Genomic DNA, 14433 nt, shown 5'->3' with positions numbered 1-14433 from the left:
ATCTCCCACCCTAATAGCTCCCAGGAGACAAAAGAATGGTCCAAGTTGATCACTGCACTTAACTGCACGCCAACTCTGGTGGACTCCACCAAATCACTTGGAATTACTCTAGATAAGAACCTTAACATGCAAACACTCATCAACCTGTTAGCTAAAAATGCACACTTTCACCTCAGCTAATTCCAGAAAATAAAACCTTTCATCGATAACCCGGACCTCAAAACTGCAGTTCAGCCCTTAGTCATCTCAAGGCTGGAGTACGGATGCACCACCCTCGCGGGACTTCCCAAAATCTCAACCGCCCCATTAAAAGCCTGTCTCAACACCGCAGCAAGACTCCTAACAGGATCCAGGAAATTTTACCACATATCCTCACACCTGAAAATGCTGAACTGGCTTCCTTTTGAAGCTTAAATCCAGCTAAAAATGGCATGCATCACTCACAAAGCGCTTCACCAAAATACTCCCCGGTACCTATCCCAAAAATGGACCTTATCTGGAGGAATATGACATTCAAGGAGTGCTGATAATCTACTCCTGAAACCCTTACGCTTCAGAAAGAAAAAAACTCTGACAGAGCATTCCCTGGAGCAGCACCAAGAATATGGAATTCGCTTCCTCCCTACATCAGAAAAATCTCCTCTACTCTTCTGTTCAAAAAAGAAGCAAAATCCTTCCTTGTGTGCAAATTCCTCCCATAAACTATCACATGGACCATTCCAGATGTACACCCTAAACTGGCCCCTTCTATCCCTCGAAAGACATACTCTCACGCCTGTGACCTTACGAACTTTGTAAAATAAGTTGATCTTATGTATGCTATTCTTTTTGCAAATCGTTTTATTCGTATTGTGCCCTCAGTGTAAAGCGCTCTGATACCCTTCCCTGGGTCTGGTCCGCGCTATAGAAAACTCTAAAAATAAATTAATAAATAAAATAAATTAGTATGTACTTCAGAAACTGGATGTTGGATCCTCACATTTTCCTGATGATTGTTAGACTCATTGATGACCGAAAAGTGGACCTCTTTTTCCCCAACCCAAAATGTAGATAGATCATGTAGTGAGATGGCATCCAAATCCGATAACACAGTTATCCTGTATCATAGTACATAGTACATGTATCCTCTGTAGCATAGTACACAGTCCTCCAATAGTACTCATAGGACACTGAATGCCTGATGCCACCTGTCTGACCATCCCGAGTAACCCTCCAACGAGTCCCCATGGTATATCCCTCAGTGAAGGCACATAAACTCTAAGAATTCTGGCACTAGAACTAACTGTACAAGCCCCTCAAACAACCAGCAATCAATTAACCAAATAAAAGCGTGTGTACTGTCAAGGTATTGTGATTTTCAATCTGCTGGGGTGAAAGTGGAATCTGATTTCTTAGCTGAGACACTACAATAGAAAAGGCTTCTCCTACTATGCACTTCTTTTTGATTTGGACTTGACTGAAGGGACTTAACCAAAAGACCCTTTGTAGCCTGATGTGTCCAACCTTGAAATAGAGCAGTTGAGCAAGAAGGAGCTAGTGCAAGCTTGATGTGCTTTTGATAAATGGTCAAATTTCCACTGGCCGACAACCAACCTCATTTCCATGTTCTGGACCATCTGTAGATTCCATTCAACCATCCTGGAAGGACCAGGTAACATTTGTAAATACAATCTACTCTTAAATGATACTTGCTAATAGAACTGTAGGCTTAAACCTAATGGGATGGTGCATCTATCGCAAGTAGACTGTGCTACATATTAAATTTCAAACTATAACAACTTAAACTTGAAACATGCCATGATGCCTTAAAAAGCACATTGATGACTAACATTGTCTTTAGTGGGAAATTTGGGAGCAATACCCAATATAGGACTTGATTAGTTTAGAATTATTAACTATAATGAATATTAGTGTATTGATAGGATAGTCTATTAATGGTTGAATTACTGAATTAATGGGATTGTACATCTATGACTGGTTTTCTTAACATGAATTGGTCAAGTTAAAAAATATTAAATGGTATCAAAGTATAACTTCAAAAAAGCATATAGGCAACAAATATAATACGCCTAACATTACCAAGTAAAAAGTACTAAGGTTGGTGGATTTATTTGCTTTATGCAGCATTGAAGGGTCTTAGAAAATAATTGCAAACATTATGGGAAGTTGAAGACTGATACTAGTGATATGATTGTAAGCTCACAAATCATAGATAGTGATTGATGTGTGTTAATACCATTGGTGTGTGGTTAGCAAGCGAATAAATATACTTTAAGAATATGGGGAATCTCTCTTGTGGGATGACAGGAAAGCAGAAAGAACTTCACAAAATATTAAAGTGTTAAAATAAAAAAGTTCTAGTTCTTCATAAAGCAGAACTGATCCGTGTGAAAGCTCTACACTACTTATATGGCATATGTCAAGAATTACACTAACCTTATAGTCAGAAGTACTACAGAAAAAACTGAGGGGCAGATTTACAAGCCCCTTGTGACACTTTAGCGCTGCAGTTGCATCACTCAACTGCTGCGTAAACAATGCACCCAATTCACAAAGTCACGCATCTAGGGAGATGCGTCACGTTGTAAAGCCCTGCATCACATCATAACTGCGCCAAGTATAATGTATGCAGTGTGGGCGTTCCCATGCAGGATAGCCTTGTAGAAGTGGCACAGTAAAATCTACAAGATTTCACTTCGCCACTTCTAGGATGCCACTGCATCAAAACCTTACACCTGCTTGAAGCAGGCATAAGGAGTGATGCAGCACAATAAGTACAGGCCTCAACATGCATGGCTGGAGTTGCTTCATGCTTGTGACACTTTTCCAGCAATGCGTGACTTTTGGGCCAACAGACGCATCTGTCAATCCTTGTGCCATTGTGCACGTATTAAAAATATGGTGCATCCATGGTGGAGCAAGGGTATCGCAGGCAACTGACGCGTCTCTACAGATGCGTAAGTTTCTTGTAAATCTGCCCCCCAACGTTTCTCGTTTGTCGTAACTTTACATTAAATAAAAAGTGTTTTTGCTTGTATCTACTATAATGTCCTGACATGGAATTAGAGGAAGAAATCAGGAAGTTAAAAGAACCAATCCATCACTAACAATCGGTACTGTGTGAGAATCCCCGTGGACCATTAACGCTAGGGAATCCTTTTCATTTATTGTTTGCTTCAAGAGACTGAATAAAACCAGATGGATATCGATAACTGTTAATTTACATAAACACACATATTAAAAGTATATTGCTCAACGTTTGCGAACCATTAGCTTTAAATGCTGCTTGCATACAATAAAACAGGTTAAAGGAAAACGTTTTTATTGCATAAAAGTTCAAAAGCTATGGGCCAAACGTTTTTCAATGTCTGCTTATATGTGGTTTTGTTTACCTGTTTTGCCAAGTGAACTCTTTAAACCCTTAATGAATCTCACAGGTCTTTGTGATATGTGAGGTGAACAAAATGTAGGTGTTATTGGGATTAGAAAAAAATCTATTCATTTTGATACAATGTTTGTTTTACCTGCTTCTCTCATATAGGTATGTGAATATGCATGTTTGTCAGTCAGGTAATACATGTGTTAATTATTAAAAATCATTTGTTCCTGACATGTTGAAAATCTAAAGATGAAATAGGTGACACCCTAATTCCATCCTTTGTTTTGGCAGATACAGCCTTGAGGTGGCAAAGTAAACATTGCCTGTGCCTCTTGTATAAACTTTAAAGTTGAACAATCTGTTAAAATGTGAAGTTTAAAAAAACTTTGCTTGATTATTGATCCAGTTTCTGAGAAATCCTCCTTTAAGGAATAATCCCCGTTAGTTTACCAATCCGGAAGTGCCGTTACCAGTCGTCCCAGTGATTCCATGGGGGTAGAATTAAGAAAGAAAGGGGTTTTATATGTTTAGATCGCAACATAGGGGAATCCGTGTTTCTGCATTGATTCTGTTTTCCTCAGTGATCCACAGAGAAACAAGACTTGTAATCCTTGATTGAATAGTTTAATTTAAATTGCTGCCCCCTTCAGGATTACCTGGGCGACTCATACTGACAGCCTATGTGTCTAAAGTCAAAAGACCTGTGGTGGGCAGTCAGTCCACATTGCAGGGGCTCAGCTGGAAAACGGCCTGGGCCCTACTCACAGGAATCAAGCAGCTTTAAAGAAGCCTTCCCGTTCATCTAAGAAACCATCAGTTCCAACCCTCTCCTCCAAAAAGGGACCACAATCCATGGGTACCATATATATTGCAATGCATTTGATTTCTACATGTATGTCCAGATTTACAACCGTTTTGCGCTATGTTTGCATCACAAAAATGATGCAAACCTGCCCAAAATGTTATTTTTTTCATTTACTTTCCGGCTGCTCTGGAAAGTTGTCTCAAAATGACACAAAGCAGTTACTCTACATCAAGAGGGCGTTACATGGACGATACATGGGCATTCCCACGCAACCATGGATGGTACACAGGCTTTCCCATGCAATCAACCACTGTTGTTTTTTTAAGCAAACCCCAATCTATTAACAATATGATACAGGGTTTTGTACCAAGGCAATAACACCACGTTCAAGCAGGCATCAAAAAGGTGAAACACTTTTATTTCTCTTCATTTTTCCCAGTTTGCATGTGTGTTGCACTTTCCAGCACACACCCAAAGTGGGAAAAGCTTCAAAGTTTGTCCAGGCATAGTATTTTTGATTGAATGGGGATCCTGCCAGAACAAGTCCTTAAAGATTGTACACCCCTGGTGCCACATTGCTACTTGTCCCCAAGAGGCATTTTGTGAGGAGGACAAGGCCTGCTGTGTGCAGAATCCACTCAGAGAAGAGAAACGGTATCATAACCTGCATGATTGAAATGTTTTACTTTGGGGATGCCCTGTCACTTCTCGGCTATGAGCTGCTTGTCAGTGACCAACAACTCTGAACATACGCTGGAGGCCCATTCCACTTTAGGAAAATCTTTAGCAACTCAGAACGGTATGAACCATATTTTAAAACTGGTTGCAAGTGGAAAGTTGTTATGACCGTTTCCGAAAGGCCAGAACTAGGTCTGATGCCCTGGAAAATATTAGCTTTCCTGCTGAACTTGCTTGAAAGACCTCACATACCTCAAGTTCAGAACTGCAGACTGAGAACAGCAAGAAGCTTGCTCCCTTTCTCTCTCTCACCAGAGGCCCGAGAACCAATGATTGACAAAGAGAATCTGATTCTTATTCACAACAAGTGGGACCATTTTTATTCTGTGTTGCTACATTTCCTGGTGAAAGGCATCACAAATCTGTGTACTTGGCTAAACAGCAGGATGTGGTGCCCAGCATGTTCTGTCCCAACAATGCTACCGTGCCAGCACAATTTGCTGAGAGGACCCATAGAGAGAAAGTCCGACCTCCCCTCTCCCGACAGAGCCGAACGACCTCCTGTTAAGTTATAGACACAATTTCATCTATAACTTGCAAGTGTGTGAACAGGCGCACTAAAGAAGAAGGGTAAGTGCACTACTTACCTATGCACGTTACCACAATGTGCTTTCCAATGGTCGTGGGCTGAAACATGTCGACCAGATACCAGTACCTCTTCTATCACAGCATCACCACCTTGTTTTTACCTCTACCCCATCCTCGACACAATAAAACCAAGATCGACAGATGGAGGTCATTTTGATGCCACTGCACTCTCACCCTCACTTTCGCTAATCACTACTGTAAATACCAGTCGGTCTTGCTCCAGGCGGAGGAAAGCATACCCAAGACCCTATAATGATGCTTTACAAGTAACCTAACACGTGTAGAAACAAGATATACCACACACATGATTATTTTGTGAATGAGGATTTTTAAGGCGAGAAGAACCCCCGACACAGGTAACATTCAGGACAAGTGATTCATTCCCCTTTGATTACACCTCTATTGGCCAGAAGCCGAATTAATCGCAGCTTCTCTCTCCCTCATCCCTGATTACAAGAAGATTATTGTCATTTTGTTCATTAAATTATATTCTGCTTTTATAAATTGATGTGGGACTTTTATTTTGTTTTATTTTTGACTTAAATTCTTCAACCATTTTCTTAAGTTAAGACTGTCTTCTCTAAATACAGAAACCTTTACTGGACCTAACAAGATATTAATGGTATTTACCGTGGTGTATTCCCATCCAGCTCAACTAATATTCCACTTTCCCACACATACATAAATACCTTCTGTGTTTTGAGAAAGCTGGAGCACCAAGGGCAGTGCCTAAGATCAGTAACTAGGCAGGGAGGGTGCAGAGAAAAAACTCCTATTTTTGAAACTTTTAACTTCAGACCATCATTGACCATCCAGCTACTGACTAGGTTAATGCTGTATACTACGGCTCAAAAACATTTCTCACTCATTCACAAAGGACACATGCAGTAGGCATCTACAATCATTCATTCTTTGCCTCAACTACAGCACAACACACATCTGTTCCCTTATAAATAAATGAACCACTACTTACTAAAACAAATGCCCTCAAGTATTTGATAACCCAAACACCAGTTACCTTCATTAATGCACGACTATAGTGACAGAGAAATGAAAAGATGGTGTCTTTCTCTTGCTCTGAACAGAATGTGAAATAGTACCAATCAAAGAAATTGCACTAAAATTGTCCTGAGATTATTGTGAAATAATCCACAACACATTGAAGATGTCACACAATAATACCGAAAAACCTTAAACCCATTTCCAAATATCCATTGGATCATCCTGCAGAAGTATACATGAATTCTGCTTACTATAATAACCATATCCTTAATTAGTTACTGTGAAAAACCATAGTCATCACATTTTAATATATTACACCTGTGCATATTCATCGCAGGTAGCTTTTAACGACAGCGTCCAATAATCATGGAAACAGAATTGTTCACTTCAAGATTTATTAATCCAAATCAGGGTGAATCCACTATTAGCTTCCTCTTTTACATAGATTTCTTCAAAGTCAAACCCAAGGAACATTCGTATGACAATGGTATCTAGTTTTATGGGATGTAAATATAAATATAAAATGACAGCAGAATTCCAAAGCAATACACCACAACACTGATTTAATAAATACATAGGTGAATCCATACATTTAACAAAGTATCAGAAGCCAAGCTTCTATTTGAGCAGCAGGTGGATGGCATCAGGGCCTTTCAGTTGGTGCAGGGGTACAAGAAACCAGGGTTTAAGGGGCCCTCTTCACCCCAATTAGAGGTAGAACACCTCTCGGTGAGATTTCTGAACACGGGTGGTCGTGGCAGGTTCTATGCAAGAATAAGCACCAGGACCAAAAAACAATGTGACATGCGAATTCCACTGTTCATGGAATTCCATGGAACCTCGCTGAGTTTTTATGTAACTCCGCGGAATTCCACAGAGTAAAACTCAGTGAGTTCTACCCATCCCTGGTGGAGATTTTCCTGCCAATATGAAGTTCACAAACTAGCAGCAGGTGGTGTCTGACTTTAAAGTAGTTGTCAGACATCAACTGCAACAATCCATAACATAATATGAATGAATGAATGAAAAGGATCTTCTCTTGCGCAGACTTAGCCCCAAGGGCGTCAAGGCGCCTAAATCAAATATATCAGCTAAGCCCCCTACAGTAACACTCAGCAGCATGCTCTCATTGGTATGCCCTCTTAAAGAGACAGGTTTTAAGAACTTTTTTAAATAGCTCAATTGTGGGAAGGGTTTTTATATCAAGAGGGATAGAATTCCAAAGCTGAGGGGCAACCACGGAAAACGCTCTGGCTCCCCATCTGGCTAGTTTGAAACGCGGAACAACCAATTGACAGAGTCCCGCAGACCGAAGGCCTCTTGTAGGGACGTAGCGCGTAAGGGGAGAGCCAATGGCACTGGAGGAACCTTCCGTCACAGCTCTGTAGGCTAAGCACAGAATTTTAAAAGAGATTCTGTGCTGCACCGGTAGCCAGTGGAGTTCTTTCCTAGCTGCAGTGGCAGAGGAGGTTTTAGGAAGGGCCAAGACAAAACAAGCTGCAGCGTTCTGCACAACCTGAAATCGATGCAAAAGGCTTTTATTGACTTCCGTATAAAGGGAATTGCAATAATCCAATCTCGATCCTACCAAGGCAACTGCAACCTGCTTACGAGCCTGAAGGGAAAGATACCCACGGATTTTATTGAGTATCCTAATCACACCCCAGCAAGTGGCCACGGTCCTGTTGACTTGGAGGGAAAGGGAAAGCGAGGTGTCGAAAATTACGCCAAGGTTTCTGGCAGATTGGGAGGGGGTGGGGCAGATGCCAAGAGAAGATGGCCACCACTCACTTGACCAAACATCTTGGTCCTTCCCAAAAATCAACACCTCCGTCTTTTCGCCGTTCAGTTTCAGGGAATTTATAGTCATCCAGTCTGCCACATACTGCATGCATACCCTGAAACAGGCGGCAGATGTCCTAACAGAAGAGTGAGCCAGTGACACCATGATCTGAGTGTCATCTGCATAGGATACCACCTCCATCCCCTGCGATCTTACTAGTCTTGCCAAGGGAGCCACATAGATGTTGAATAGGGTCGGACTTAAAGCCGACCCTTGTGGCACCCCACACTGCAATGACTTGGCAGGGGAGAGGTGGTTCCCCAGCATCACTCTCTGCTCCCTGTCCAACAGAAAAGAGTTGAGGAGACTCAAGGCCGTTCCCCTGACACCAACTTCCCTAAGCCGAGATGTCAGAATGGCCGGGGAGAGGGTGTCGAACGCGGCCGTGAGGTCCAACAAAACCAGGACCGTGGTTTGACCTGAGTCCACTTTAAGTCGGATGTTATTGACCACACAAGTGAGAGCGGACTCAGTGCTGTGGTGCTTTCTGAAGCCATGTTGCGTGTTGTCAAGGTATTTGGATGATTCAAGGAAGGAGGACAGATGAAAATTCAGATGCGCCTCAAGCATCTTGGCAGGGGCAGGGAGGAGGGAGATAGGCCTAAAGTTCTTCAATAAGGCCGGATCTAGGGACGGCTTCTTGAGGAGCGGTTTTACAATCGCCTTCTTCCACACAGCAGGGAAGGAACCCTGAGTAATAGCCATGTTCATTACCTCAAGCATAGGAGGAAGAAGGCTATTCCTACACTCTTTAAGTTTTTTCAGAGGTAGGGGGTCCAGAGGGGAAGCAGATTTAGTCCTGTCAAGCAACAGGTTCAGTCCTTCCAGGGATACAGATGGAAAATCCATAAGAAAGCAGGAGGGAACTGTACCTAAGGAATCAAGACTAGAAATAGCAGAACATACGCTTTGATCCAGGTCATGACAGTGAGCTTCCAAGGATAAGTGAATGCCAAGAATTTTATTGTGGAAGAAGTCAGAGATATTGTCGCAGAGTTCTTGCGAACTGACTACGGGGTCTGGGAGTTGCAGGGAGCATAAGGTGTCAGCAATTTTAAAAAGCTCCCTGGAGGAGGAGAGTGAGCTGGTAAGGTTGGAAAAATAGTCCTGCTTCACTATCACTACACTCCGTTTATACTCCCGCAGTGCGGACTTGTGAGCCTCCCGATCATTGGCGTCCCAAGATTTCCTCCAATTTCTCTCACTACTCCTACATCTCTGCCTCATGAGACGCAGCTGATCAGTAAACCAAGGTGCTGTAGGCTTTCGACGTGCGACATAGCGCAGAGAAGGAGGAGCAAGTTGTTCCACTGCCCTAGATATAGAATCCGTCAGGTGTTGAGCTGCCACCGCTACGTCTTTAGATGATAGAGATTCGGGGGTGGAGACAAGCGGGATAAGGGCCTCATCCGATATCGTCCTGAGGTTTCTCCTAAGGATAAATGGGGAAGTTCCCATATTAATAATCCCTAGGGCAGGAAGGGAAAGTTCTAATGGCACGGCACAATGATCAGACCAAACCAGTGGTAACGGAGGGCCAGTAGAAATCCTGACGTCGTTGGAAAATACTCCGTCAAGTATGTGCCCAGCCTTATGGGTGGGACTACTCACAAGTTGGGCTAGGTCACATGCACCTAGAGAATCAACCAGCGATATTGTATCCTTTGAGTAGACCTCATCCAAGTGAAAATTAAAGTCACCCAAAATAGTGAAAGCCGTTTTCCCAAAGTAAGGTTCCAAGAGTGTCAATAGTTCAGAAGGGAAACTAGCTCTGGGACCAGGAGGCCTATAAATCAAAATACCAGTGAAAGAGGCTGATGGAGAGAGGGTAATACAAAAATATAGGGCTTCGAATCGATCTGACAGCGTCGATAGAGATTTAGTGCAGCAATAAAGAGAGGATTTAATACAACTAAGATCTCACTGAACTAAGTTAACAGCAATCACAACGGGTTGAACAATCCTCTCTCTCATGTGCTTGGTTTCCTGCTCACAGTGCTATTCTACAATCAGGATTATAGCAACGGCAGCCCTGAAGTGTACAAAAATACAGGCGGCCTCATTCCGAGATGGATGCAAAGTGGAAGATCTGGAAGTATATGCACCTATGCCCACATGCATCAAACTGAATTGCATTCACAAACGGTGCGAATCGCAAAATTCGGCCGTTTGAGAATGCAATTCATAAATTTGGGATACATTAACCTTTTTTGCTTTTTTCGCAATTTAAGAAATCGAAATTTATTTGCGATTTCTTAAATTGCGATTGCATTTAAGAAATCGCAATTTTGCGATTTCTTAAATGCAATGCATTATTTTTTTAAGTTAAAAATCGCAAATAGGAAGTGGTAAATTAACATGAAGTTAAACTTCATGCTAATTTGCGAAAACTTTCAAAAATGCACAAAAGTGAATTTTTGAAAGTTTCATTTCAAACACACACATGCCGTTTGGGCATGTGTGTGTGAAAAAAGCACTTTCAGGTACATTTCAGGGGTGCAGGGGGGCCCTTCACCCTTGAAATTGCATTCTTATTTTGCGATGCCTTAATTGCGAATCGCAAAATGAAAATGGCTTCCCATTCATTCCTATGGGCCTCTAGGCCTATAGGAATCAATGGGGAGGGATTCCTTAATTGCGATTCGCAAATTGTGAATCGCAATTAAGGAAAAATAAGGAATCGCAAAAAAATTGCGAATTTTTAATGCATAGCCGTTTGCGATTTCTTAATTGCGATTCCTTAATTTTCGCAATTAAGAAATCGCAAATGGGAAGATTGATGCATGTGGGCCCTAGTTTTGCACTTTATACCTCCAGGTTCTATGTGGAAGGAACTGCGGAGGTAGAACTGGGTTTTAATACCATGTGCAAAGTCAGTGTTAATATTTTGTAGCACAACACAGTGCAGCAAATAAAGTAACACTATTTGCACTACGTTAAAAGGAACTTTCCATGTAAAAAAAGTTTTGCACTGCAAATTAAGGGGCACATTTATCAAGAATTCATGCAGTGCAACACAGCAAGCCACCTTGCTGTGCTGCACAGTGTGAAAGGGAAGAGGGCAGGAATAAACCCTATTTAACATTATACAGCGCATTCCTATCCTGTCCTTGCACTGGTGCACAATGTGCTGCTTAGCACCAATGCAAGCTCCCTAGTGTGTTGGTGGAAGGGTGTCTGTGTTGCAGACATGATGGTTTTTGTACAGGAAGGTACACCTTCCTGCACAAAAACAATCCTTAGAGGCATTTTCCTCTTTCTATGTGTCCTGCAGAATGCTGCACACATAGAAAGAGGAAAAGATGAGGAGAAATAAAGATTTTTCTCCTCGTTACACCTCACCTGGGGAGGCGTGGCATTCCCAGGTCTACCAGTAATGATAAATTGGAATGCCTACCTGGCAGAGTAATGTAATGCAATGATTTACGCTGGGTTGCATTAGTTTAGATTGAGGGGTCCCCCTCCGGACTCAGTCAGGAGCTCCCAGGCCAGGTTACTGTGGGGAGGGTGCCCCCCTAAAGCTAAGGGAGCACCCATACACCATCTGTATCATGCCACTGATTCAGGGCTTGATAAATCTTAGACAGTAGTTGCATCTCCCTTGCACCCCCTTGTGTGCTGCAAGAGCGACGCACCTCATTGATAAGTATGCCCCTCAATACTTTATCTAACTTTTGCATCACTATTGTACCACATTTGTGCAAGTGCAAAGTCTTGTTAAGTTTCCCCTAACCAGTTTTGTGTCTGGTATCGCACAACTGGACTTTTAATACAAAAAGAATTCAAGAGGTTTGTATTTTTTCTTTTAAAAACATTTGGAATAATTCATGTTTTACAGGGACCTTTTTTCATTATGTATTTGGGTGTTATGCATAGTATTTTCACTTGTATTTAACACGATGCAATTCCAAAATTTCTAACCATATACGTCTATTTAGAGAGCACACAAATTTAAACATAATTTGTTTACTTACGTTCTAATGACAACTATCAAACTGTAGCCAAATATGCCAATTCCAACCAAAAAATATGCTAATGGCATCCTGTACTGCAGCCATCCAATGGTCCTTTGATTATTGTAGTATCCATAAAACAGTGCTGAATATTTTACATAACCCTGAAAGGAGAAAGAGAGAACATTAGCATGATATTATTCAGTGTCTATTAATTAGATCATAACTAAGCCGTGACCTAAATCTTGTGGCCAATGAAGCTCATACAGTGCTGCGGTAAATTAAGGGGTTCTCCCTCCATACATAATAAGTACTTTGACCCTTACCGCTAGATGTGGTACTTCTACTAATTTATGCTTTTTCACCTATAAATGAGGAACAACTTAAGTTTCTGTACGTTTTTGTGATATCCTGCCACGTTTACTCGGTGCTTTGATATGCACGGTATCACATTTGCAATTCGGTATCAGGACTTTATTCTACATCCATGATCATTATCTATCCTGAGGTAACACTGATATCACATGTTTGTATAATTAACATATACATCTGTGAGGGCCTAAGCCTATAGAAGTAAACCTTTCTTTGATGGTACATGCTAGTTTAAACTGTGTTTAAGAGGAGCTGTTTTTCAGACAAATATTTTTAAGTAAATTGTATGTATGAATAATGGATAATGAAAAAGACATTACTATTGCGCACAGCTTCTCAAAAGAGTGTCATCAGAGGCCCCTGGAATACACCCCCCCCTACCAGCTGCACTTGCAAGAAAAAGAAGGGAAGCAGGGACCTCAGAGAGAGAGGACAGAATGCTCAGAATTATTGGTTAAAGAGCAGAGTTTGAGACCTTTCCTGAAAGTAGCTAAATCTGTCACCGCTCTGAGTGAAGCGGGCAGCGCATTCCATGCTTGAGCCCCGAGGAACCCAAACGAAGAGCCCCCAGCTTGGACACAAGAAATTCCAAGAACCGTGGCTAGGTTCATTGAGGAGGATCTCAAAGTTCTGGAAGGAACTTAGTGTGCGATCCTTCTGCAAAGGTACTTAGCCCCCATTCCATGCAACGCTTTAAAGAATAGCACCATAGCCTTAAATCTGATTCTATTCTTTACCGGGAGCCAATGGAGCTCTCCGAGATGGAGGGATATATGAGTCCTAGCTTTAAGCCTGAAAATGGCTCTAGCGGTGGCATTTTGTGCCACCTGCAGACACTTGAGAAGATATTCAGGAATACCGAGCTAGAGAATATTCACATAGTCCAGCCTTGAAGTGATCAGTGCCTGTACCACAGATCTTCTGTGATCTAAGGTCAGGAGTGGAAGGAACTTCCTCAGCATCCTGAGGAGGCCAAAGCACGTTTTCACCTTAGATTGGACTTGGGCTTTTATAGATAAGCGGTCATCTGTCAAAATGCCCAAATTCTTTATTCTTTGTTGTGTAGCCAGAGGTGGCAACATATCTTCTGGCCACCAGTGCTTCATATCGACTAGCGGTTGGGTGCCAAAAGAGATCATTTCCGAATTTTTCGGATTGCATTTAAGCTGGTTCGATCTTAACCATGCAAACACTTTTGAGAGGCAAATTTTAATCTTGGATCCCTTGAAACTCTTCCCTTTATCACAGAAGAAAAAGAGCTGAGTATCGTCAGCGTACGTAAACATTTTTGCTCATATATCTCCGCTAAGACAGCTAAAGGAGACATGTAAAGATTGAATAATGTTGGGCTCAAAATGGAGCTCTGAGGGATCCCCACCTCGAGTCTCAAGATTCCAGCAGCAAAATGAGGAATCCAAACCTCCTGAACCCTGTCCTTCAGATAGTAGGCAAGCCACTTTAAAACTGAGCCTTCGATATAAAGAGCCTGGATCCTGTCCAATAGTTTGTCATGGGGCACAACATCGAAGGCCACTGACAAGTCTAACAGCATCAGAATGGCTTTCCCTCCCCCATCCAAGCTCTCTCTTATGTGTTCAGAGACTTCTAGTAAGGCAGACTCTGTGATATAGTTAGCTCTAAACCCAGGCTGACCACTGTGGAGAAGGCTGTTGGTTTCCACATAGTCAGTAATCACTGATTTAACATATTTCTCCAACACCTTAGAGAAGGCGGGGAGAATGGAGATGGGCCT

At 42.0% G+C, this 14433-nt stretch overlaps 1 protein-coding gene across 1 annotated transcript in view; it reads right to left on the bottom strand.

Annotated features, from left to right (window-relative positions):
• Positions 1-14433, bottom strand: part of LOC144820192 (transmembrane channel-like protein 2-A) — a 583588-nt gene that overhangs the window by 267144 nt on the left and 302011 nt on the right. The window contains exon 7 of the mRNA XM_078677803.1: positions 12330-12472. Coding sequence (XP_078533929.1) covers positions 12330-12472 — 143 coding nt within the window. The remainder of the gene's footprint in view (positions 1-12329; positions 12473-14433) is intronic.

The sequence above is a fragment of the Lissotriton helveticus genome, chromosome 2_1 (assembly GCF_964261635.1).
Source record: "Lissotriton helveticus chromosome 2_1, aLisHel1.1, whole genome shotgun sequence".
In the NCBI taxonomy this organism is placed as follows: Eukaryota; Metazoa; Chordata; class Amphibia; order Caudata; family Salamandridae; genus Lissotriton; species Lissotriton helveticus.
Note: the sequence above shows the minus strand (reverse complement) of the source record. Positions and strands in the feature narration are given on the sequence as shown.